The following is a 27716-nucleotide window of genomic DNA, read 5'->3' as shown; positions in this document are numbered from 1 at the left end:
ACCCCATTGCTGTAGCAACCTGTCAATCATGACATCCCGTTCCTCCCATTCGCGTCATTTCCAATATGGAAATAACGCAAGATTTCATCACTGGGCAATTCGCAAGGACTCCTGGAATACATTACGCCACTATCCCAGGAGCCCTTGGAGATCGCCTAGTGACGTAATCGCCTAGGCAGGCCGCAGCCGGAAGTGCTGCAGAAGAAGAGTAAAAAAAAATGTACAAATCAAAAAAATATATATATATTTGGCATCTGTGCATGCTCATTTTTAATGCTTTGCTAAGAGCCAAACACAAAGGCCAGGTTCTGGATATGGTGCTGTGCCTGGTGTCTGTGCCATATGTATTCAGTGATCATGTGAGAATGCCTTTTCTATAACCTCAATTTTAAAAAAGTTGGGACGCTGTGTAAAATCTACATAAAAGCAGAATGCAATGATTTACAAATCTCATAAACCCATAGTTTATTCACAGTAGAAACTAAAAAAAATATCAAATTGAGATAATGTACCATTTTAAGAAAAAATAGGTCATTTTCAAATTAATGGCAGCAACATGTTTTAGAAAAATTGGGACAGGGCAACAAAAAGTAAAAGTAAGTGGCACTTACAAGGAAGCGCCATTGGCTCCTGCTGCTGTCAAATCCTGTGACAAGTGGGCGGGGCTAAGCCATGCTGCAGGCAGTGAGGCTTGGGCATGAGCCTGCTGGTAGTACTCTACATGAAGCAGCTTCTTATGGGGTACCACTGAGAAGAGGAAGAGCCAAGAGCACCAGTGGGGGACACGAGAAGAGGAGGCTCGGGTCTGCTCTGTGCAAGACTATTGCACAGAGCAGGTAAGTATAACATGTTTGGAATTTAAAAAATGAATTGATATACAATTGCTTTATAGTAAAATAAAAACTGTATTCTGCTCCCCCAGGCCCCCCCCCCCCCCCAAATACCAACCTGAGACTGAATCTCGATCCAGTGCTGTGCCCAAGAGAAGTGGATCTCTCTCTCCTCGCTGACTATGGAGGCAGCAGCAGGACTACAGCTGCTGGCTGTTGCAGCCTGTGAGGTTGGGGCAGTGTGTCTATGGACACACGGCACAGCTCGGGATCAAGCCTGCACAAATGCCCCCATAGCAAGCAGCTTGCTATGGGGGCACTTGGCAGGGGGCAGTGCTGGTGGAAGCCCAGAAGAGAAGGATCATGGCTGCTCTTAACAAAATTTTTGCATAGAGCAAATAACTATAACATGTTATTTAAAAAAAATCCCTTTGCAGTCACTTTGAATATATCATCATCTATACTACATAATCTTAAGAGTCCAAGAGTCTAGAGAAATCTGTGTGCAAGGGACAAGGCGGAAATGCAATATTGGATGCCTATGATCTTCTGGCCCCCAGGCGGCACTGCATTAAAAACAGGCATGATTTTGTGATAGATATCACTGCATGGGCTCAGGAATACTTCCAGAAATCACTGTCTGTGCACACAATTTGCCATGCCATCCAAAAATGCAAGTTAAAGCTCAACCATGCAGAAGAAGTTATCATATCTGAACATGATTCTGAAACCCTGCCGTCTTCTCTGGGTCACAGTTCATTTAAAATGGTCTGCTGCAAAGTGAAAAACTGTTCTGTGGTATGGTGAATCAAAATGTGACCTCCTGTTTTTGAAAACCATGTGGGCGCCAGGTCCTTTGGACTAAAGAGGAGAGGGACCTTCTGGCTTGTTATCAGCACTCAGCTTAAAAGCCTGCTTCTCTGCTGGTATGAGGGCACATTAGTGCATATGGAATGGGTAGCTTCACATCTGGGAAGGCACCATCAATGCTAAAAGATTTATCTAGGTTTTACAGCGGCATATGCTCCCACCCAGACAACATATTTTTTCAGGGAAGACCTTGCATATTTCAGCGGGACACTGCTAAACAGCACACTGCATCTTTGACAACAGCATGGTTTTGTAGTAGAAGAGTACATGTGCCTGCCTGCAGTCCAGACCTTTCACCATTTGAAATTATTTGGTGCATCTTGAAAAAAAAAATTCAACAAAGAAGACCTAGGACTGTCAAGCAGTTAGAATCTTATATCAGGCAAGAATGGGACAACATCATTCTCCCAAAACTTAAGCAACTGGCCTCCTCAGTTCTCAGCTGTTTTCAGAGTGTTGTTAAAGGAAGAGAACATGGCCCTGTCCCAAATTTTTTCAGATGTGTTGCTGCCATCAATTTCAAAATTACCTTATTTTTTTCTTAACATGGTACATTTTTTCAGTTAAAATATTTGATATGTTTTCTGTTTTCTGTTGTGAATATAATATGGGTTTATGAGTTTTGCAAATCATTGCATTCTGTTTTTATATAGATATTGCAACCAGCATTAACTTTAACTTACATGGGTCAGGCTTCACTCCTCACATGCATCAGTAAGCCTTGGCCGTGGGTGTTCCTTCTTTGGACCACTTTAGGTCAGTCCTGACCACTGCAGACTAGGAACATTCTAACAAGAGCTGCAGTTTTGGAGTTGCTCTGACCTGGTTTTCTAGCAATTACAATTTGGATCTTGTCAACATGTTTAATTGCTGCCTAATATATCCTACCCACTTTCAGATGCCATTGTAACGAAATAATCAATTCGCTTTACCTGTCATTGGTCCGTGTTCTGGCTGATCGTGTATATCTCATATGGTTTCCCTGGATTTTACATAGGTTGAAAAAAGACACAAGTCCATCTAGTTCAGCCATAAAAATAAATAAATAAAATAAAAAATATCATACAATCCCATATACCCAATCCTATACCCACAGTTGATCCAGAGGAAGGCGAAAAAACCCTCAGAAAAGCAGGATCCAATTTGCTACAGCAGGGGAAAAAATTCCTTCCTGATCCCAGAGAGGCAATCGGATTTTCCCTGGATCATCTTTACCCATAGATGTTAGTACCCAGTTATATTATGTACATTTAGAAAAGAATCCAGGCCTGCCTTAAAGCAATCTACTGAGCTGGCCAGAACCACCTCTGGAGGGAGTCTATTCCACATTTTCACGGCTCTTACTGGTCCCCCCCCAAGTTTAATTGGGGAATCCAGGAGTGTACTCTGGGCAGTTGACAATCCAGGCAGCTCAATTCCCTGCAGATACTACATCTGTTACACTTTAATATGGAGATGGTAGCGCAGAAGTATTCACACTAACACTCATAACCATCTAGAGCTTGTCTTATATCATTGTTACTTTGGCACACACAACATAAGCCAATATTTATACCACAAAGCTGACGTTTTTCCCTTTTGTCAATTCCCCCTGGATATTTGGTGATAGACTAGCACATACAGGTGGTGTCTGATTTTCACTGATCATATAGAAAAGCAGCCAAATTGGTATGAACAATACATGTGTCAAGTAAATCAAACGTTTATCATGTAAAAGTTTCCAGATGACTTTAACACATGCATATGTGTACATTTTTCTTTAAAAAAAAAAAGTTTTGTATAGTGAATTTCATAATTATTTCAACATAACTTGGTACAAAGTTTACAAAGTAGAATATGTGTAAATGATAGCCCCCTACAAACATATTCATGTGTAGCATCTTGCTGAGTCTTTTGCAGAAACCTGCAGTTTGTGTTTTCTGCTAAAACACCAGCACTCCAGAGCTTCTCTCTGGAAGAAAAAAGATGATGGTAACAAATAACAGGCATATAATGGATTTTACTAGAATGCATTATTCATATACTACGAATAATAACCATTTTATAGACAGAGGTACCATAACAGATTCACATTAAATAGCTTGAATCTCCGGATATGTGTTCTTACTGCATTTAAATAATCAACTGACAATCCATGCAGCAGGTAGATATAATGAAGGCGGAATTGAGTCTCTTAAATGTTTTTTTTGTAATCTAAAATAGCTGTAAAAAATGAACCCAGTATTAAAACGGAACTAAACCCATCAATTTAATTGTTTTCAAAAAACTGTTACATTCCCAGCATGCAGCGAATGTTAACTGTCACATTGGTTGTGCTCTCGACCAAACTGTTTAATCATCAAATGGCTGGTGTCATACCTGATCACATGTGTAGCACAATGACAGTTGCAGATCAAACAGAGGCTAGGTTGGCAGCCTCCTTGCCTGAAAAGGATAGGAGGGTTTACTTATGCTTTTCACTGTTCTTTATTATATTGCATAGTTTGTAGTTATACACCGATCCACCATAACTTTTTGACCACCCATCTAATATTGAGTAGGTCCTCCTTTTGCTGCAAATACAGCCCTGATCCATTGAGCTATGGATGCCACTAGACCTCTGAAGGTATGCTGTGGTATCTGACACCAAGCTGCCAGTAGCAGATCCCTTTAAGTCCTGTAAGTTGTTTTTCCAGCACATCCCACAGATGCTTGATTAAATTGAGATCTGGAGAATTTGGATTCCAAGTCAACACCCCAAATTCTTTGTTGTCCCTCAGACCATTCTGGAATTATTTTTGCAGTGTGGCAGGGCACATTGTCCTGCTGAAAGAGGTCACTGCCATCAGGCAATAGCAAAGCCTTTGAGAGCGGGGAGAGCCACTACCAACGGGCACAGTGCTGGATCTGTAACACACTATTGTTGTTTGGAAGTGAATATGTCTTCATCTCATTGATTTATCCTCAGTGAAAATGCATTTATAACCTGCTACTATTCCTGAGGGTTTTCTGAAAGCAATGGATCATCGAAAGTCTTTAATAACATGAAGCATCCACACTAGCTTGGCTAGACTTAACATACACTGTACTATGAAAATACCCAAGTGACTTCATGTTGCTAACTTGTGACCTGTTTGTGGGAAGTGAATTTTAATTTACCATCTCTGTAGGATTGTATAGTTCTATAAGATCAGGTTTCTTAAGATAATACAGATCTTGGTATTTTAGTTCATCACAATGCTCACTAGAGATTAACACACAAAGCACAGAATTCTGTGGAAATGATACACCAGTGAAGGCATCCAAGCCTATCCAAGAAGTGCAAGAAATAAGAAACCACAGCTTATGTCATGCTGCAGCTTACAGTAAAGTTTTTCCTTTGAACAGTAGTCTTACTCCTGAGAACAATTTTCTTTAGAGCCATGTGACAGCTTGAAATAAAGCATCTACTTGGTTCCTAGGCTGACTAGGTACATGAGTCACATTCTGAGAGGCCCACAGATCTCCTATAAGCACAATGTGTGTTCAGTAAACAAAAAAAGCTGTTTTAGCCTTGCCACTACCCTGACTTCAGCACTTTCATTTCAGGTTGTTTATTTGATTGAGTGACAGAATAAAATGGAATTCGAACAGGCATCTTTTAGTTCATTCTGCCTTAGAAAAATGCTATATCTTATAATGTTCACACTCCTGAGGGATGTAAATATGTGAGCGTGTCATAAAAGAAATCGGATAGCAGCAAAGGAACCAGCACCACATCTTTAATTTTTTACAACAACCCTAGCTTTGAAAAGGTGCCAATCAATAAATGACAAATTAAAATATACAATATTTTATTCAAACAATTATTTAAAATAGTCCCATTAAAACCATGGACAGACAAATCAAGATATTTCACAGAATCGGTTCCATTTGGACCTCTTCACAGACAGCTTGAAGTAATGGCCTCAACATGGTTTTATCTGGCACCAAGCTGACAGTAGCAGGTCCTTAAAGCCTCCACCAGCTAACCTTCTTCCCATAGTGCATCCTGGTGCCATCTTTTCCCAAATAAGCAATGCACATGCCTTTGGATATCCACATGATTTAAAGAAAAATGCGATTCTTCAGACCAGGCCACCTTGCATTGCTCCATGGTCCAGTTCTGATGCTCATGTGCCCATTGTAGGTGCTTTTGGCTATGGGAGTAATTGGGCACCCTGACCGGTCTGCAACTACGTAGCCTTATACACAATAAACAGCAGTACGCTATGTGTTCTGAAACCTTTCTATTGGAGCCAGCATTAACTTTTTCAGAAACTTGAGCTACAGCAGCACTTTTTTGGATCGAACTACATGGACCAGCCTTCGTCCCCCACATGCACCAGTGAGCCTTGGCTGCCCATGACCCTGTTGCCAGTTCATCGGTTTTCCTTCCGTGGACCACTTTTGGTAGGTCCTGACCATTGCGGACTGCAAACATCCCACAAGAGCTGCCGTTTTGGAGATGCTCTGACCCAGTCATCTAGCCCATTTTTTCTGCTTTTACCACATCAACTTCAAGGACAACTGGATTGCTTGCTGCCTAATATATCCAATATATCACACGCTGCCTAAAATATCCCACTTTCAGGTGCCTTTGGAACACAATAATCGGTGTTAATCACTTTACCTGTCAGTTGTCATAATGTTATCTCATATCGGTGTTTGTGATTTGTGATGTCACCCGGGATCCTCCCAGCCACTTTGTTTATAACCAGAAGCAGGGGAAGCATTAAAAATGTAAATTATTGGCAAATTTTGTATATTTTTTTCTTTCTGGAACTTCTGTATTCAGTGCTCTTTCTGAACGCTGCTGAAATATATCTTGGAACCTACATAATACAGCAGAAATGTCGAAAGCGAAATATGTTTATTTTCAACTACATGCCTGATCTTGTTTTTTTTTGTTTTTTTTTCTCTAGCATTGTTTTCTTCACATTGCTTATTTTATATCTATGGTTTGACACTTGGGGAATGCAGGTGTCACAGCTCTTAGAAAGTGTAGAAGTGATATTCATAACCTAGATTAAATTGCTGGTTTTACACTGAGTTGTGCTGCATTGGAACGGTCCCTTTAGTTATTCCCTTGCAAGTACAGTGCATGATAAAGTTGGTAGATGTTATGAATTTCTTCCTTGGAGACCTATATGTTCTTAGTAACCAGAAGATGTGTCTGCCGTGTGCTATTTCCTTCCTCATATTATACAGATATGATAATCCAGTCTCTTTATATTTCTTTCTAGGTCCCATGAGTTGCGCTCAAAGGTTCTGTCACTGCAGCTGCTCTTGTCTATCCTGCAGAACGCTGGTCCTGTCTTCAAGACCAACGAGATGTTTATAAACGCCATCAAGCAGTACCTCTGTGTTGCATTGTCTAAAAATGGGGTTTCGTCCGTCCCTGATGTCTTTGAGCTTTCGCTTTCCATTTTTTTGACATTGCTATCAAATTTCAAGTTACATCTAAAGATGCAGATTGAGGTATGTTTTCTTTTCTTCAAGGCTTCAGTAATTTATTGAAACTCCCAAAGGGCCTTTTCAATTAATGAAATTACAAGAAAAAATGGTAAAATATCTTCACAGTTATTTTTGCCATAGGTTTTTAACCACTTTAATACCAGACACTTTACCCCCCCCTTACTGCCCAGGCCAATTTTCAGCTTTCAGCGCTGTAACACTTTGAATGACAATTGTGCTGTCATGCAACACTGTTCTATATGAAACTTTATTTTTTTTCACACAAATAGAGCTTTCATTCGTTGCTATTTAATTACTGCCGATTTATTTATTTTATTTTATTTTTTGCAAAATAAACTCAAAAAATACATTTTTCTTTGTTATAAAATTTAGCAACAAAATAATCTTTCTTCATCAATTTAGGCCAAAATGTATTCTGCTCCATTGTAAAAATAACCCAAATCAGTGTATATTATTTAGACTAAAGCAAAGTTATAGAGTCCACAAACTATGGTGTATGTGTGTGTGTGTGTATATATAATATATTCAATCCTGATGTACTGACAGCCTCATTTCTTGAGGCCCAAAATGTTAGGACTGTACAAATATCCCCCAAATAACCCCTTTTTGGAAAGTAGACAGTCCAAAGTATTTAGTAAGCGGCATGGCGAGTTTTTTAACTTGTAATTTTTTATTCACGTTTTGTGGAAAATTAAGAAATTAAAAAAAAGTTTTTTTAAACATTTTTACATCCTGTCACCAGTGCAGTACAGCATGATATAACTGGTGTGTTGGTGATCAGGAACACTGGTGACAGTATGTAAAAAAAAAAAATTTTTAACCACTTCCCGCCTGCTCCATTGCGGATTGACAACCGCAATGTGCCGCCATTATCCTGACTGTGCGTCATATGATGTCCAACAGGTGAAGCCGCTCGTGCTTGCCTCCTGGGATGCGCAGAGCGGCGATCAGTGGTGCGGTGTGTCACGCTGACACACTGCATCTCCAATCGTGACAAATCACAGCGGTAACCAGGAAGTGCCGGTAATCGGCTTTCCTCAGTTTGCGCTGACCGGATGAGCAGCTCTCCTGTTGGGGGGGGGGGTGCACTGATAATCAGCGCATTGATTATCAGCCCAGTCCCCATCACAGGTTCACACCACAATGCCAATCAGTGCCCATCAGTAACGCCTGTCAGTGCCCTTAACAGATGCCAATCAGTGCCCATCAGTAATAACTGTCAGTACCGCCTCATCAGTGCTGGCTATCAGTGCCAATCAGTGTCGCCTATCGGTGCCCATCAGTGCCCATCAATTCTACATATTAGTGCCTCCTTATCAGTGCCCATTAGTGCCGTCTCATCAGTACCCATAAATGCAGCCTCAACAGTGCCAATCAGTGAAGGAGAACAACATTTTTTAATTTCAGTCTTTTTTAATTTAGCAAAAAATAAAAACCCCAGTGGTGATCAAATACCACCAAAAGAAAGCTCTATTTGTGGGAATAAGATGATAAACATTTTGTTTGGGTACAGTGTTGCAGGATCGCGTAATTGTCATTCAAAGTGTAACAGCGCTGAAAGCTGAAAATTTGTCCTGGGTAGGAAGGGGGGGAAGTGCCTTGTAGTGAAGTGGTTAATAATTACAAAAAAAAAAAAATTATTACTTTTCCAAAAAAAATTTACAGGTTTTTTTTGTTTTTTTTTGTTTTGTTTTTTGTTTTTTTACATAGTGACCAGAGCAATACATTGTTACCACAGTCACACTGTACTACTCTGGGGAGGTGATGATTTTTTTTTTTTACACACTATGATTGCTTTTAACTGCATTTTACAGTTTTAGCAACTATATTTTTCTGAATGAAAACTACTCATTCAGTGTTTACTATTGTTAGTAGCTGTGAATTGGCCACAGCTAATCACATTGTACAGATGGCCTGTGATTGGCCCTGTCTGTACCATGTAATGACTGTGACCAATCACAGAGCTCATCACAATATAACACAATGAAAGGCATGTAACATACCCTTACATTGTGTACAATTCTGTCATGCGATCTGCTGCGATTGGCCACAGTGATCACATGGTAACTGCAGCAGACCGGTACAGTGACCTGTCTTTCGTCATGTCCGACGGACACAGCGGGTTACAGATCACGCCAGATAGCGGCCCGATCCCACCTGACCATCATTTTACAATAGGCCGGGCTGGAAGAAGTTAAGGAAAGCTGTACTTTTGCTGAGGAAACAAATTCTTATACATTGCAATGATTTTAGCAAATATCTTTGCAGATGAATGTTTCTGATCTGTAGATGGTGCGCTTGGTCATTCTAGTCTTTTTCTTCTTCCTGTCTGCCAAGTGGGAGAATCTGTCTGCTGTTATCGCAGCCCCAGTGTTGTAATGAAAATGCTGGTTAGAGCACTGGGTCACTTGAACTGGAAATTACATTTTAGCGGTTTTCTGTACCCAAATAGGGTATCAAGAGATTCCATTGTTGCCACAGTTGCAAGGAATAAATATTTGAGTTTTTAGAAATGGTTAGCCTACCCAAAACGAAACTGTTCTCAAAAAGGGGTATATGGGATGGGTTAAGCCATATAGTGTTTTTTTTTAATTTTTATTTTGGTCCCTCAGGGACTTCATTGGCAAGAGCTGCTACCCCAGCTACAGTGCCTTAAAAAAAGTATTCATACCCCTTGAAATTTTCCACATTTTGTCATGTTGCAACCAAAAACGTAAATGTATTTTATTGGGATTTTATGTGATAGACCAACACAAAGTGGCACATACTTTTGAAGTGGAAGGAAGATTATAAATGGTTTTAAATATCTTAAAAATGAATGTGTTGCCACGGATTCTTTTCTACCTACTGATGGTGCCTATATCATTGCCCAGGTCCTTCTTCTCGGCCCTCAACAGCCTTTTTCTAAAATTTATCTGGCAAGGGCGGAGCCCCCGGGTGGCCCTTCGCACCCTGCAATGCCCTAAGGAATCTGGGGTTCCATCCCACTGTAGATATTATGAAGCAATTGCCTTGCAGCTGATATTGAACTGGCACCATAATGTACACACTAAATTATGGGTCCCCTTAGAGAAATTTCTGGCTGGACGCAACCTATCTCACTCCCCTTGGCTCTCCAGAGAACATTGGGGTCTTTCAGATTCTGTGTCCCCTGTCACCACCCATGCTCTGAAAATATGGGACGCTCTCAATGCACAGAGGCTATTGTCTCCTCCTGTCTCCCCCCTTGCTCTTTCAGGAGGCTTGCCCTGGTTAATTCCTGGGGAACATCTTTCCTATTTTTGTACATGGGCAGGGGACAGAGAGGTCCGTTGTGGTAGATTCATACAAAAACAGGTTCTGGTATCCCTGGACTGGCCCCTTGACCAATTTAGTCACTTCCCGCTGGATGATTGGCACTTTAGGCAGTCAGGGGCGGATCCAGAGTCCTGTCTCGGGAGGGGCACTGCCACTAGATTGTCACTTGCCACGTCACCTGCCACTAGATGCGGATTGTCACTTGCCACGTCATCTGCCACACATTGCGGATTGTCTCTTGCTTCTTTGTCCCAGAGTCAGGCAGCAGAGAGATAATGTAATCTCCCTGCTGCCCACGCTGCCTGCACAGTGAGAGCGGAAGTTACTGCAGAGATGCGGGGGCGGTGAGAGAGATCATCTCTCTGCTCCCCTGCCCGTCGGCTCGCTGATTGGCCAGCCGCCCACACACACACACACACACACACACACACACACACACACACACACACACACACACACACACACACACACACACACACCTAGCCTGCCCAGTCTCACGTCTCACCCGCCTATCCACACACTGAGCCACCCAGCAGCCCGGCCAATCCGTTCTCTCACCCGCCTGCCCGCCCTCAAATGGAGCCGCCCGTCCTCTCTCTGAGCCGCCCCCCAGAGCTCACCCGCCCGGACCACAACAGATCTCTCGGGGGGGGGGGGGGGGGGATCCGCCCCTGTAGGCCCCTGTAGGCAGTTGCGTAATTTTGTCCTCCACTTGCCTCAGGGTATCAGATCCCCATCCTCCCTCACTTCATGTGAGAAGATATGCATATCAGCTGCCCCCATTCCACACATTTAATCTGTCTTGTATAAGATGCTGCAATCGGCAGAGTCTAGGGATAAGCCAGTCTGCATACGGGAGTGGGAGAGAGACTTGCAGCATACGTTCAGAGACTCAGTTGGACCACCTGTATCGCCTTACCCATGCGAGTTCTGTAGACACAAAGATGCAGGAAAATTGCTTCAAACCTTTTAAAATACCTGCTAACCTGGCTAGGATTTCTCCAATAGTCTCTGATACTTGCTGGAAAGGCTGTGGGCTGAAGGGCACTTACCTACATATTTGGTGGGAGTGCCCAAGGCTCCGGCCATATTGGCAGGATATCAGGGCTCAGATCAAAGCGATCTTGGATATTGAGATGCCTGACTCTCCTTTGGAGTTCTTGCTCCACAAGCCGTCTATTCCTCTCAGCCATTACCGCAAGTCATACCTCCTGAATGTAGCCAGGCGCTTGATCCCTGTTCACTGGAAAACAGCCAATGTTTCTGGGCGAGCTGATTGGATCCGCTTGGTAAATAACATAATGGCTGCAGAGGAGTGGATGGCAACATGTAGGTACCGATATGAAAAGTTCTATGGGATTTGGGCCACTTGGAAACATTACCCTTCCAGTATATCACAGTCCCCACAGCCGTCGGCCTCAAGGCCCCATACACCCTTATAGTCCAGGAACTGATCTAACTTAGTTATGTTAAAGTTCGAGGCATAACTGCCTGGTTCCGTGGAACATTTTTGGAGTTATCATTCATCTTCTCAGTGATAGTGCTGGCTGTTGTGTGTTTTTGTTTTGGTTTTGTTTTGTTATTTCGTTTGTTTTATTTTGTTTCTCTACCACTTTTATGCTTGATCCCTTCTCATCCTCCCCACACCCCTTTACCTACCCCGGCCCATCCTAGGCCTCATAAACATGTTTTACAACTGGCATCATAGCTATTGACTGGTTCAATGCGGGCATAAGATTGTATTTCAACATGTATGGTTTTCGATGGCTATGCCAATACGCATTGATTGCCAAATTCAAGTCTGTTACCTTTGCCTTTGTGCCAGTTTGGGCTCTGTTTTCTGTTCTTTGTAAGCTCAATGTTTGTGAAAATCTAAATAAAGACTTCATAAAGAAAGTGGTTTTCAATATTTTTTACAAATATCTTAAAAGTTTGAATGCATTTATATTCAACCCCCCTGAGTGAATACTTTGTAAAACCACCTTTCACTGCAATTACAGCTGCAAGTCTTTTTAGGTATGTCTCTACCAGCTTTGCACATCTAGAGAGTGACATTTTTGTCCATTCTTCTTTGCAAAATAGCTCAGGCTCTGTCAGATTGGATGGAGAGCGTCTGTGAACAGCAATTTTCAAGTCTTGCCACAGATTCTCAATTGGATTCAGGTCTAAACTTTGACTGGGCCATTCTAACACATGAATATGCTTTGATCTAAACTATTCCATTGTAGCTCTGGCTGTATGTATAGGATCATTGTCCTTCTGGAAGGTGAAACTCCGCTCAAGTCTTTTGCAGACTCTAACAGGTTTTCTTCTAAGATTGCCTGGTATTTGGTTCCATCCATCTTCCCATCAACTCTGACCAGCTTCACTATCCCTGCTGAAGAAAAGCATCCCCACAACATGATGCTGCCACCACCATGTTTCACAGTTGGGATGGTGTGTTCAGGGTGATGTGCAGTGTTAGTTTTCCGTCAAACATAGCATTTTGCTTTTAGGCCAAAAAGTTCAATATTGGTCTCATCTGACCAGAGCACCTTCTTCCACATATTTGCTGTGTCCCCCACATGGCTTCTCACAAACTGCAAATGGGACTTCTCATGGCTTTCTTTCAACAATGGCTTTCTTCTTGCCACTCTTCCATAAAGGCCAGATTTGTGGAGTGCACAACTTATAGTTCTCTTGGCTGCTTCTCTGATTAATGCTCTCTTTTCCCAGCCTGTCAGTTTAGGTGGACGTCCATGTCTTCGTAGGTTTGCAGTTGTGCCATACTCTTTCCATTTTCAGATGATGGATTGAGCAGTGCTCCGTGAGATGTTCAAAGCTTTTTTTATAACCTAACCCTGCTTTAAACTTCTCCACAACAATAAAATTTTACACAGGTGGGCTCTATTTACTTAATTAGGTGACTTCTGAAGGCAATTGGTTCCACTTGATTTTAGTTAGGGGTATCAGAGTAAAGGGGGCTGAATACAAATGCATGGCACACTTTTCACATATTTATTTATAAAAAAAATGTGGAAAACCATTTATCATTTTCCTTCCACTTAACAATTTTGTGCCACTTTGTGTTGGTCTATCACATAAAATCCCAATAAATTACATTTACGTTTTTGGTTGTAACATGACAAAATGTGGAAAATTTCAAGGGGTGTGAATACTTTTTCAAGGCACTGTATATAGTTTTTCATTATATTTAAAAAAAGGTTAGTTCACCATTTCCCACAAAATTAAAAGGTGTAATAAAGCCCCACCCGCCACCCCTCAGGCCCACCTGTACTTGCCTCTGTGGGTGATGAGCTGTCAGAGCCTATGCAACTGGTGTAGCAGTTTGGGGATTTGAAATCCCTGTTTTTCCTCTCTTCATTGTGCAGGGATTCAGGGATGGATCAAAATGATTCTCTGTGCCAACGCTGACCAATCCGAATCACTCTGGTCCGTCCCAGAAGCCTGGAAGAAGAGCGGGCATTTCAAATCCTTGTACTGATACAGATAATGAATGAGCACTGAAAGCTCATCACCCATGGAGGTAAGTAGAGTGGGGATCGGGGAGGGACAAAGTGGTGATGATATGGGGTGTGTGTTTACCGTTTCGAAAAAAGTAAACTTATACTTTTAAGTAGTAATTTTGCAACTTCTTATGCCTAATTGGTTGGAAAAAATAAAACAGGGTGCATTAGAACCTTAACCCCATCCTACCCTTGTAATGGGTGCCACTGGCCAGTGGAACTGGGAACTTTGTGTCTGAGAATTGCAGCGAGTTTGGATTTCGGTCAATCTGCATTTATCTAAAGCTGACATTTTGGTTTGAATACACTGACCATTCAGACACAGTTGACCATAGGTGTGCGCAGGCTATTGCATTAGGATGTGCACCCCAAAGCTCAAACACACCTGCCTTTCTCTGCACCCTCAGCTGCACGGGACAGTGAATGAACGTAAAGTGCTCTGTGCCGAAGCATAGTAAACACTATTGAGTCTATGGGTCAACAGCATAAACAGTTCACTATTCTTCAGTTATGAATAAACATAGTGAGCGTGTGTTCACTGTGTTCATTTAGAAAAGTAAATAACATATTTACTAGCCCCTTCCCCCACTTTCCATTCTGAAACATTCTCCGCAGCAGCCAGGGGGAGAGGAGATTAGGGAAGCCAGCAGCACGGTGGGGGTGGGGGGCACAACACAGGGGGAAGCCCAGGCAATAGGGGTTGTGATTAGAATGTGCCCAGGCACACCTGGCACGCCTATGCTGTTGATCCATACTGAAATGTATAGTTATTCCTGCGCTACCATGTAAGCAAAGGGCAATGAATGTTGAACTGCTGCAAGCACCGAATATAGGTCAAACTCTAGCCTATACAGCTATAGAAATAAGGTATGTAAAAATTGGTGCTGCACTGTTCTTTAAAAAAAAAAAACCTATGCTGCTAGAGGTAGTAATACAAAGGTAAATGAACACGTAAAATTATATAACTATATAAAAGACCCGAAACAATATAAGAATAAGTACATTCAATATAGAGCACTTCTATACCAATAGGTGCAGTGTGATATTCCACAATAATCGGTGGTAATTGCAAAGTGCAAGAAAATCATTCAATAAAGACTTAAGGCCAGATGTGATAAGTATCTTACTGGAAACACTAAAATCAATATACAATCACTAAAATGGATCGTGCAGATAGGCAAAAAACAGCAATTAATAGATTCCCCTGATGAAGTCATGTGACCGTGATGTCACGCGTAGGGATGGGATGGGCATCCAAGACTGATATATGCAAACGAGCTCGCCGCTCGTAGGAGATACGTTTTCTGTGTGTTTTTTTTCTTGTAAGTGAAGTGAGTACCCTCACCATTGTTTTAATAAAAAACAACCTCTGATTGAAATACTACACTATTTGGCCCCTTCTTTCCTTTAATCCCCCTCCTGCTCCACTGAGAGACAAAGACCCACTAACAGCTCCATCCAGCCCAGGAATCTAAGTGAGAGGCAGGTAGGAGTACAAGGGAGAAGCAGCCATTACCAGCAACTTTATGCGGTTACCTCTTTCCCGCAAGGTAAGAGGCCACTTCACATCACTGTGTGTCCTGTGCACGAAGAGGAGATCACCCCCATGCTCTCAGCACCTTATTGCACTTTTTTTGCACATTTTCTGATTAGCCACAAAAAGAGGATTTAATCACATTGGACTACATTCCCAGTCCAATTTTATATATTTGGCACACGTTGAATTTCCACAAATTTACAGTGGACTTATTTTGGTTATATGTTTATTATACACTGCATTTGCAATCTTTGTGCATATTGATTGCACGTTGCACATTTAATTTATTAATTGCTGTTTTTTGCACAATGTTTTTTGCCTGTTTGCACGATCCATTGAGGTTTTTAGTGATTGTATATTGATTTTAGTGTTTCCAGCAAGATACTTATCACATCTGGCCTTAAGTCTTTATTGAATGATTTTTTTGCACTTTGCTATTACCACCGATTATTGTGGAATATCACACTGCACCTATTGGGTATAGAAGTGCTCTATATTGATTGTACTTATTCTTATATTTTTTCTGGTCTTTTATATATTTATATCATTTTACCTTTGTACTACTACTTCTAGCAGCATAGTTTTGTTTTGTTTTTTTAAAGAACAGTGCAGCACCAATTTTTACAAACCTTATGCTGTTGATCCATAGACTCCATAATTGATACATTAACAAGTTTATACAAATATAGCATTGTCAATTTCATTCATCATATTCTCTTCAGAGCTATAGGAACAATTTATTGCTATAGTGGCAGGTTAGGGGTGATGCAGACAACCACTATACTTGGAAGTGTTGTGTGATAAATATTCTAGTGGCACTTCTGTAAAATACATTTTTAATAGCCTTTTATGTTCATACAGTGTCAATTAAATTACAATGCTGCTTGTGAAGTAATTATGTATTATATTACTTTTTTTGTAAAGCCGAAGTTTTTTTTTTTTTCTTGTTTTTTTAAGTTTAAACTTAACATAATTTTCCTAAACTGGTTTAAGCAAATTCATTTTCTGTTGATAATATTTGTTGAAGATATTATTACTTCAGAGTTATCAGAAAATGTTTTTTTTGTGTTGTATTGGTGAGCAATTTTCTTAATACACAGCTAACTTCTGTTCCAGTAATCCCACACAAGAAAATGGCTCATGGCTGCTTAAAGGATGAGTTCATGTTTACAGAAAAAAAAATAAATGCACATATTTTTGCAGAAAAAAATGTGCATTTTTTTTTCCTGCAGGAGACTGGAAAGCATTGCATCCATGCTCAGTAGGTCCTTTACATGTATGATGTAGTTTACAGAGTTGAGTAGCTCAAGCTCAAATTACACATGCAGCTGAACAAGGAGTGACTAATCCCTCTCCTCTCTCTCAGCTCTTTGCGACTCCGTACTGACCCTTCATTGTTGAAAAAGGGTAAAACTGTCAAATAACAAACCTTTTACTTTGTTATATTTAAGAGGAATCTGTTGCCAATTATTTACTTTTTACTGTCACCAGCTCATTTGCTCTAAACACACGCTTTGGCTATACGTCTCCTTTAAGTTGTTACTAAAGTTTTTTATTCATTTTGCTAGGGCAGAATGACCTGAAGTTTTAAGTAGAAGGTGTTACAAAGCGAAGTAACACTTCCATTATAAATTTGTTGCATTTTTACACTTCTTAATTTTACACCTAAGTTTCAATGCTACCTCACTCTGCAGAGAGGTTTTGTCACAATTCTCCTTTCTGCCCAATATGAAAATCTTCTAAAAAATACACTTAAGGGGAAACTATAATGGTTTGGGTGATCTTTATTTCCTTTTTTTAATTTATGTTTAATATCTGTTTTTTTTTTTTACTATACTTATACAATCTTTGATTTACTAATACATGTTTAACACATAATGGATTCGGTATATTGCAATCAGAATACTAGTAACTTGTCAAATAGACTTTTGGACTGTGCTGTCTGATGAAGCATAAGTCACCTGGATTAGTCATTAAGTTCTTTGTGCAGACTGCAGCTTGAGCTACAGAACTCTGTAAACAGGTTGCTCTCATCAGCCTACTGAGCAGGCTTGGGAAAACCTTATTTATAGGAGACTAATACGCCATCAGCTTATAGCAAAAATACATGAGTAATACGCGATATTACATATATACCTGCTGAAAAAGGATTTTTAATTTTCTTTGGTATTTACTATAATATGTGCAGAAGTACTGCACATTTTCTTAAATATAGGCAGAACAAGGTGGAGTGCTCAGTTTGTGACATTCACATTGCTGAAGCTTAGCAGAAATGGGGTAGGTAATTAATACTATTGTTATTACTTAATCTTATTTTATTCTATATTTCAATATAAAACTAGAAAAGCTACAATTTCTGGGGAAATTGTGAAAAGTGTTCTTGCCTCTACAACTGGAGTGGGCGGAGTAACTGGGTGGAGTGGCTTGAGTAACTGTGAAAAGTGTTAAAAAGCTCAATATTTTAAAAAGTATAAATAGTAGTAAAACAGTTGAAGTCCCATCATTAGCTGAAAGAGCTGAACATTTTTTTCAAATTTTTTTTTTTTTCAAAAATGATTATTTTTTTAATGATTTTTTTTTCAAAAATGATTTTTTTTTCAAAAATATTTTTTTTTTTTTCATGGGGCGGTCATAATGTTTTGGCTGATCATGGGGTTGTCAGCTTTTGTCACCTCTCACTCTAATTTTGAACATTTCGACATTCATTCCTATGGGACCAATTTCGCCGCAAAAATGACGATATTTCGTGAACCATTCGGTGAAACGTTCCACAAAGTAATAGCACACCAATTAAATGACATTGAGGCCGGATTCACACTGGTATTTTTCAGCTTTTCACAAAGTTCCACAAGGTAATAGCACACCAATTAAATGACATTGAATATTTCACCATTCATTCCTATGGGACCAATTTTCCACAAAAACTACGATATTTCGTGAAAAATTCGGCGAAACGTTCCACAAAGTAATAGCACACCAATCGGGAACAATCCGCACCTTCGGTATATTACTGTCTATGTCATTTAAAAGCTGTGGGAGGAGTTAGGGTGGTATGATCATGGGGTTGTCAGCTTTTGTCACCTCCCACTCTAGTTTTGAACATTTTCCCATTCATTCCTATGGGACTAATTTTGTCGCAAAAACAATGATATTTCGTGAACCATTTGGCAAAACATTCCACAAAGTAATAGCACACCAGTCGGGAACAATCCGCACATTTCTTTATATTACTTGTCTATGTAGTGTAAAAACTGTGGGAGGAGTTAGGGTGGAAAATTTGGCTATAATAAGAATAATAATATATATGTGAGATAACAGTAAGTGGTCTTGCTATGCAAGAACACTTAATTATTTGCAGTACATTATATTTTGTATATTCATTTCTTCACGTTTGCTTCTCAGGTTTTCTTCAAAGAAATCTTCCTTTATATTCTGGAAACCTCAACAAGCTCTTTTGATCATAAATGGATGGTTATTCAGACTTTGACAAGGATCTGCGCAGGTACGAAACAAGCAGTTGCCTTGCCTCCATATCGCACACTGAGCAACTGTCACTTCCTCTGCCTAATATGTGTTGTAGCCTAAGTGACTGTCTGTAATCAGCTATGTAATGCTCAATGTCTCCTGCAGATGCACAAGGTGTGGTGGATATTTATGTCAATTATGACTGTGACTTGAACGCAGCCAACATCTTTGAAAGATTAGTTAATGATCTCTCGAAGATTGCTCAAGGAAGAGGCAGTCAAGAACTTGGCATGTCAAATGTTCAGGTATGTAATTACCATTTTTAATATATAATCTCTCTGTTGAGATTTTGTTTTTTTGGTTTTTTACTAGAGACCATTAAATTAAGAAATTCACCTAATTTTTGGTTATTTAAAAGTTAGCTTTGAAAGCTAGTCACTGGTTTGAGTAAAGAATTGTGATTGACTTCTGTCTCTTTACCTAAGTGTGTATAATTATAACTTTTAGTTTTCTCATTACAATGGAATGAACGTTGTAAAATTGAGTCCAGATAAATTGGTCCCGTATTTGACCTTTCCAGCAGTGTCTTCTTTTTTTGTTTGGTTGTACTTAAAGAGGAGGCTCACTCTGGGGAAAAAATAATATTTAAAAGTCAGCAGCTACAAATACTGTAGCTGCTGACTTTTAATAAAAGGACACTTACCTTTCCAGGAATCCAGCGCAATCCTCAGCCAGGCTAGTTCTTCACTAGCCTTTTGGTTCCCAGCGCTGGCATCCTGACTGTGAGCAACTGGCTGCGCTACTTTTGGCTTCACAGCCTTCTGCCCACTGCGCATGCGTGAGCCGAGCCACGCTTTGTGAATGGTCCCACAGTCTTCTGGGACCTGTGACTTGTCCTAGAAGACCTTTCCCCATGCTTTATCCCTTTAGAGACCTTCCAAGTACAGAAAAATACCTGCTGATCGTCCAGGATGCATTCAGCTCCTTATTTCCTTGTGATATATTTTTTTGTCAGCTGAAATTGCAAGAATTGGTGTCCCTGCCTGTTGATAAATTACTGAATTGCACCCATCCTTCTCATTTCTAGAGCATAGGGATTGATTGTTATGTACTGCAAAGTAAGAGCAGGGAGGTCTCTCCAAGATAACACAGAAGTATGCACAGGACACAGGGCATCACATTTTTAGGGTTTATATATCAAGAAGTATAAAAGGTTACACTTTTTTGCCAGGGCATATCATTATAAATTATTATTATTTTTGTTTTAGGTTCACCATTTTATCTCTTGAAAACTTGCTTCTGTTTGTTCGCAGAAATACTTATTGCATATTTGTGGGATTGTTATTTTTTTAACTCCCGCCGTATAGTAGAATGACAGAGGGCAGGATCCCCTCTCGTTCTGGGACAACATCATATGACGTTGCCCCAGTGTCACCGCTCTTGCGTGCCCGGGGACACGGCACGACCCCGATCTCAGTAAAAAGCCGATGACGTGGCTCTTTACCCATGTGAGTGTCCAATCACAGCCAATCATATGTAAACACGGAAGTCCCATTTATCGGCACTCCTCACCTCACACTGACAGTGTGAGGCAAGGAGAGCCGATCAGCGGCATCTCCTCACAGGGGAGACCTGTACAGGTAATCTGGGAACTGATCATCAGTACAGTGCCCAAGAGTGATGCCAATCTGTGCCCATCAGTGACACCAATCCGTGTACATTAGTGATGCCAATCAGTGTACATCAGTGATGCCCGTCAATGTGGCATATTAGTGCCGCCTCGTCAGCGCACATCAGTGAAGAAAAAAAAATGATTTATAAAATTTTCTGACAAAAACTATTATTTTTTCTGTCTTTTTTTTTTTTTTTTTTTTTTGCTAAAAAAAAAAAAAGCGGTGATTAAATGCCACTTAAAGAAAGCTCTATTTGTGTGCAAAAAATTATAAAAATGTAATATGGGTACAGTGTTGCATGATTGCGCAATTGTCATTCCAAGTTTGACAGCTCCCAAAGCTGAAAAAGTGACAGGAAGGGGGTAAAAGTGACAATTATTGAAGCGGTTAAATACATTATTTTATTTCTCTGTCTTAGGTTGCTCCTTTCAATGCATTTATTAATACACCCCTTATTAACTTATTAAAAAAAAGTTATTACGCAACTAAAGATTTTACAGTCAGTGACATAAAAATGTTAGCATGCAGTGGTAAATTCAGCTGTTCCATACAGTAATGTCTATAGTGAACAGAAAATAAAACTGATTGTAAGAAAAGGGAAGTTGATTTTTAATACATTTTTAGTGTAATGGATTGTAATCCTCGCAAAGAAAATAGTAACATTACAGTGGGTTTATTCAAGTCTACTGTTCGTATACATCAGCAGGTCATGTGTCAACATTATCCAATTACATTATTCTTTGGCACACAGTCTCCTTAACATATCTTACATTTTAAGCTGGCCATACATGGATTGAAATTCAGCCGGGTTAAAGAGGAAGTAAAGCCTCTTAAAAAAAAAAAAAAATACACCCTGCAAGGCAAAGGCATAATGAGCAAGTATGCATAGCATACTTGCTCATTATGAATTACTTACCTGAGATCGAAGCCCTGGAATCGGTCCTCGTTCGCCTCCTCCGACGCTGCCATCTATCCCGTAGTGACTTCCGGGTATCGTGGCTCCGGTGCTGTGACTGTCCGGAGCCGCGATGATGTCACTCCCACGCATGCGTGCTGGTGCCACCACTAACGGCATGATCGCCGTTAGAAACGACACGCTCAGTGCGCCTGCGCCCGATGTCTACGGCGCATGCGCCATAGACATCGGTGCCGCTATTCCTGCAAATATCTCCTAAACCTTATAGGTTTGGGAGATATTTCTTGCACCTACAGGTAAGCCTTAATCTAGGCTTACCTGTAGGTTAAAGTGGTTGTAATGGATTTACAAAGGGTCAGCGGGGAGGATTTCCCATCAACCTCGAATGCGTGGATAGGGAAATCGAGTCATTCTTTTTTAATTCAACCGAAAAAAAAAACCCATCTATGGGCTGCCTTAGACGGCCTAAATCAATGGCAGTCCACTTGTATTTATATGGTGACCCTCAAGTTTGGCTACCTACATCACCAGTGGGCCATGCATACAATTCATTGAATATTCATTATCAGAGATGCACAACAGAATATAATCAAACTATGGGCATAATACAAGAGATGGTCAAAGCCTGTGTACACAATACAAGAGATGGTCAGAGCCTGTGGACATAATACAAGAGATGATCAGAGCCTGTGGACATAATACAAGAGATGGGCAGAGCCTATGGGCATAATACAAGAGATGGTCAGAGCCTGTGGACATAATACAAGAGATGGTCAGAGCCTGTGGACATAATACAAGAGATGGTCAGAGCCTGTGGACATAATACAAGAGATGGTCGGAGACTGCAGAGTTAGTGAACATACTGTAGGAGTTCCAGATCATCCCCAGCAGCTATTACGTTTCGTACCACCTCTCCCTTCCTTTAGATTGTAAGCTCCACGAGCAGGGCCCTCCTTCTGTATTGAACTGTATTATAATTGTACTGTCCCCACTCTAAATTGTAAACCGCTGCGTAAACTGTTGGTGCTATATAAATCCTGTATAATAATTATCGTGCACAACAAAATCAGCACCGCGCTAGGTCAGTTCACCACTATGTTGCCCCTGTAAATAGGGTGCAGATTCAGCTCATACTGTGACAGAATGAGAAAGTGGATAACCACACACCTCAAAGAAATAAAATTCCAGCTTCTTTATTTCAACAACTAAAATCTAGACAACAGCTCTGCTACACAAGGAACATGGTTGACGCGTTTCAAGTGAAATGCGTCAACTGTGTTCCTGGTGTAGCTGTGCTGCTGTCAAAATGTAATTGTTGAAATAAAGAAGCTGGGGTTTTATTTCTTCAAGGTGTGCGGTTATCCACTTTCCCACTTGAGCTATGAGTTGCAGACTGAAGACATGCTACTGGAGACATATTGCATGAAGCTGCTAGAAATCACTGCTATAACAGGGCATTAGGAAAATAAAGATTAGTGTCTGCAGGGCCCAAGAAGGCCACACAAGAAGTGCTAAAGGGCCACAAGTTGGGCACCAAGGGCCTATATATGGCATTGTGTTTAATGATTACTGATTATATAAATATATGCAAGTGAAAGAAAAAGAAAAAAAAAATTTTTTAAAATGGGGCGGATTTGTATATGATGCTTTGGTATATGGTATCTGTGTAACCCTGTACATGGTGCTGTCATAGTTACAAGAAAAAGTTGGTACTGCAAAGTCGAATATATACGCTGCTGGAGAATGTGGAGGGCGGGTTAAAGCAATCCTTTTGATTTACCCTGCATGGACAATGCGCAGATTTGTTTTAAGCTTAAAGCCAGTTTACCTACACAGATAAGGGCATTAACAATATTCTTGGCTACTACATATGTTTTTTAAATATTTTACAAAATAAATTAAATTATTATATATTTTATCATGTCTCTGCAACATTTTATGAGCACTTAATTGATTTACCATATATCAGCCGATTTGATGTCAGTATCATTTCATTGGATGTTATTCACCATTGTTGGTTATTTGATTCATTGACATATCACATTTCACATTTTGTGACATATGTTCAGCGCTGCACTGTTCATTTTATATCTATCTTTTGTGCCCTTGTATCGGGGTTATAGTGTTCAGCAGCAGGACTCTCTTCACAGTTTTTCCACATAAGTATTTTTCATATATTGTTTATGCACCTAGCGCAATTCTTTTTCTTTATTTTAAATCATTTCCCTGCCAGTGGTGCCTAGAATAGAGGCTAATGGGAAGACATTTTCATGTAGAGAGAACTGACAGTAATGTTTTTGTGTTTTGTTACGGAGTATCAGTGTTTTTTAACACTATCTAATGTGTTTTGCATTGAAGGAATTAAATCTGCGGAAGAAAGGGCTGGAGTGCCTGGTGTCCATATTAAAATGTATGGTGGAGTGGAGCAAAGACCTATATGTTAATCCAAACTCTCAGACTACTCTGGGTATGTATTATCAAAGACTTATCCTAGAGCGAGATTTCTTAACCAGGGTTTCATGGAACAGTAGTGTTTTTCCAGAGATTGCTGGGGCTTCTTTGAGCAATTTCTGCCTCTCAAAATTCCCACTGACACCTTTGATCTTTTTAGCTCTCTGTAAGGAGGTAATTGTTCCCAATGATCACAAGCGTAATTTATCAAGATTTGTAGATATATAAATTTTTAGCAGAGGTTCCCTGACACCAGAAAGTTATTTTAAGGATTCCTAATGCCCCGTACATACGATCGGACTTTCCGAAATCAAAACCATGGATTTTTGTTTGAAGGATGTTGGCTCCAACTTGTCTTGCATACGCACGGTCACACAAATGTTGGCCAACAATTCCAAATGTGGTGACGTACAAGACGTACGATGAGCCGAGAAAAAGGAAGTTCAATAGCCAGTGCAGCTCTTTCTGCTTGATTCCGAGCATGCGTGAACTTTTGTGCGTCGGACTTGTGTACACACGATCGGAAAGTGCGACAACAAAGTTTTATTGGCGGAAAATTTGAGAACCTGCTAGCCAACTTTTATTGGTGGAAAGTCCAAGAACAAATGTTCGATGGAGCATACACACTGTCAGACTTTCAGCCAACAAGCTCACATCCAACATTTGTTGTTGGAAAATCTGATCGTGTGTATGGGGTATTAGAGGCTAAGTTTACCTATTTAATAAACTATATTATGCAGTCAGTGTATTCAAAAGCACTGTGCACCTTTTGAAACATTGTACTGAGTTTAAAGTGTTTGTTACCCCCAACGATTCATATTCCTGATATGTGCCTGCTGTAGCAAAAATGTGAAAGTATCCTGTTGTCTTTGTATTGCTTCCTTTATGTGAAATCCCTGATGTTCCTGCCAGTCCCTCTGCTTTCCTATTAAAAACTGACCACAGTAAACAGGAGAACACATCGTGGTCAGTTCTCTAGCTATGCTGGGAACTCAGCCTGCTCTCCTCCAATGATCAGACTTGTCCTGACACGTCTCGCCTGCACAGCCTTTCACTTTAAAGCTCAGTGTGCTGCTGCTTCTCTTCCCCCCCAGCTATTATGCATCTGAGAACAGAGGGAATGTGATCACTTATATAAAAGGGAAAAAAGGTATATATGTTTTTATCTTTTTTTAAATCTACACAGATGTTTTGCCTTTCATTTCTATTTTAAACGGAATGGGTTGTCTTACAAGGTGATCGTTTACAATCACTTTAAGGCATACCTGTAGGGTCGCTTGGGTCTCCCGATGGGATGGGAGAGCCTAAGAAAGGCGTGGAAGTGGGGGACATCCCCTCTCGCTGCTTGTTAAAGCAATCCAGCAACTAGTTAGCCGCTAGCATTACTTTTTAGAGCACTCTTTCCTTGTTCAAAAACTATGTACAGTGTGCTTTCCCTGCAGTATCATAAGTAAGCTCAGCCACTGCTTCCACAGAGGAAAAGTGAGAGGCTTATCAAGCATAATCTCTGCACGATCCGCTTCCAAAAATGCACAGGTGTCATCAGGGGTCTATTATTATTATTCAGGATATATGTAATGCCAACAGTTGATACAGCGCATTACGATATAGAAGGAGACGGTACAGCTACAATACAATTCAAGACAAGAGGATTAAGAGGGTCCTGCTTGTAAGAGTTTACAATCAATAGACCTCTGATATCTCCTTAAAAAAGAACCTATCACCTGCACAATGCTATCACGTGCAGTTGACAGGAGTGAGAGAAATAATTCTAAGACCATCGTTCATTGTTAACTCTACATTGATGAGCTGTAAAGGTTTTTAAAGAATCGCCTATGGACAATCTGGGGTACCGTAGGTTTTCATTATTTCCCTGGCACACCCTGGTAATTTTGATGCACATTTGGTATCTACTCTACATAACTTCATCCTTTATATTTTACAAAGCAAATGGGTATTATACGGTTTGTGTGCACTAATATTATTTGAGTATCTTTTACTAAAATATAGATTTGGTAAACAGAAGCACAGTTATCGTGTGACATAAAAATTGCATTCGGCAACATTTTATTCTACAGGGTCTCTGCTTTCGGCAATATATAATATTTTGGGGTGTTTAATCGTCAGACTTAAAATGTACATTTTAATGTGCGCAAAAAAAAAATGGCTCCGGCAGCGAAAGTGTTAAGAGATTTCCCATCATTTCTACACATCAGGAAGTGAGAGAAAATATCTAGCAACTATGGGAAATCCTCCTCAAAGGCTTTGTTCACATGGGTCATACAGTACCGTATTCCTCTGCAGGGACATGTTTACATGCACGGGGATGCACAGGTGTTCTGTTCATCACCATGCAGTCAGTCATATTGAGGTCTTTCAGGGCATAGATGCAGCCGCTGTGTCCCAATATAACATTCATGTGGGTACTGGTGTGTGTCCCCAAACACAGTGGGGGACACATACTCACACAGATGTCATATTTGGACACAGTGAGTGTGTGTGTGTAGTTGCTGTGTCCCAATAGACATATGACTGCCTGCATGGAAATGCGTGGAACACCCATGCATTCCAGTGCGAATAAACATGGCCCTGCACAGGCTTATGGTATTCTACGCCATCTAGGAGTGAGGCCTTGGACCAGGCATCACTAAATGGCGGACCACGGCCTGGATCCGGACCAAGTCACTGTCCCATCCAGACCCGCAATCATGCTTTTTAGGAGCTAGTTCTGTCGCCCTGGCTCCACTGCTGTCATAATCACAGCAGAGCAAAGAACATGAGGCAGGACAGATCGGGAGCGAGAGGCACAGTAGCACTGCATGGAGGGCGGGAGCAGGAGCTGGCCGAGATAACTTTGCAGATTAACTAGCAGGTTATTGGTTAGTAGGACACAGAGCAGTCTTAGCAACTAACCACCAGCTCGTTAATATGCAAAATTAACTTCAGCAGCTCTCGCTCTCCATGCATTGCTACTGTGCCTCTCCCTCCCGAACTGTCCTGCCTTCCGCTCTCTGCTCTGTGTACCTGTCAGGTAGCGGATTGAGGGGGGCAGAGGACTTGCCACTGAAGGATGGGGGAGGCTTGATGTAAAGTTGAGAGCTTAACTTTGGGGGAGGTGATGTAATGGGGCAGAGCACATTACAGTGTGTGTGTGTGGGGTGAAGGGGGCAGAGGGGGTGATGTAAGGGATGGAGAGCCCTATTGTGAGGTGGGGTGAAGTAAAGGGACGGTAAGCTCTGCTGTGGGGAGTGAGCAGAGAAGGACATTACTCTGGGGGGTGGTGTGAGAGGGGCAGAGGACACTGATGGTGGACTGTTGATGTGTAGAAGGTCTTTAGAACACTATTTTGAAAGGGCAGAAGACACTGATGTAAGAATGGGATTGTGATATTAAAGGAGTGGGGGGCTGTGATGTGAAGGACCTGAATCATTGGACAAATATGCGATTCGGAGCTCCGCTGGTTTTAATGATAGGACCTTCTGGAATTTTAATTCAATACCCCTGCCTTCGACAATAGTCACTTGAAAAAATGTCCCCTCTAAAAGTTTTTTCCTATATTAGTAGAGTGAGCTCAAAGTTGGAGTTTCCTTTCTCTTCTGTTAGTGTTGGAGACACAGCAATACATTTATGATGTATATCAGCAGTGTTTGCTTTTTGATACTGCAAAGAAGTAATATATGCTTTGTTTTCCTTATA

The 27716-nt window shown here is 40.7% G+C and overlaps 1 protein-coding gene across 1 annotated transcript in view; it reads left to right on the top strand.

The window, feature by feature from the left end:
• ARFGEF1 (ARF guanine nucleotide exchange factor 1) overlaps positions 1–27716 on the top strand; it is a 304195-nt gene that overhangs the window by 168644 nt on the left and 107835 nt on the right. The window contains exons 10-13 of the mRNA XM_073631773.1: positions 6944–7178; positions 18918–19017; positions 19146–19285; positions 23928–24036. Of these exons, the coding sequence (XP_073487874.1) occupies positions 6944–7178; positions 18918–19017; positions 19146–19285; positions 23928–24036 (584 nt within the window). The remainder of the gene's footprint in view (positions 1–6943; positions 7179–18917; positions 19018–19145; positions 19286–23927; positions 24037–27716) is intronic.

The sequence above is a fragment of the Aquarana catesbeiana genome, linkage group LG05 (genome assembly GCF_042186555.1).
Source record: "Aquarana catesbeiana isolate 2022-GZ linkage group LG05, ASM4218655v1, whole genome shotgun sequence".
NCBI lineage: Eukaryota > Metazoa > Chordata > Amphibia > Anura > Ranidae > Aquarana > Aquarana catesbeiana.
This window is presented reverse-complemented; position numbering and strand designations above follow the sequence as displayed.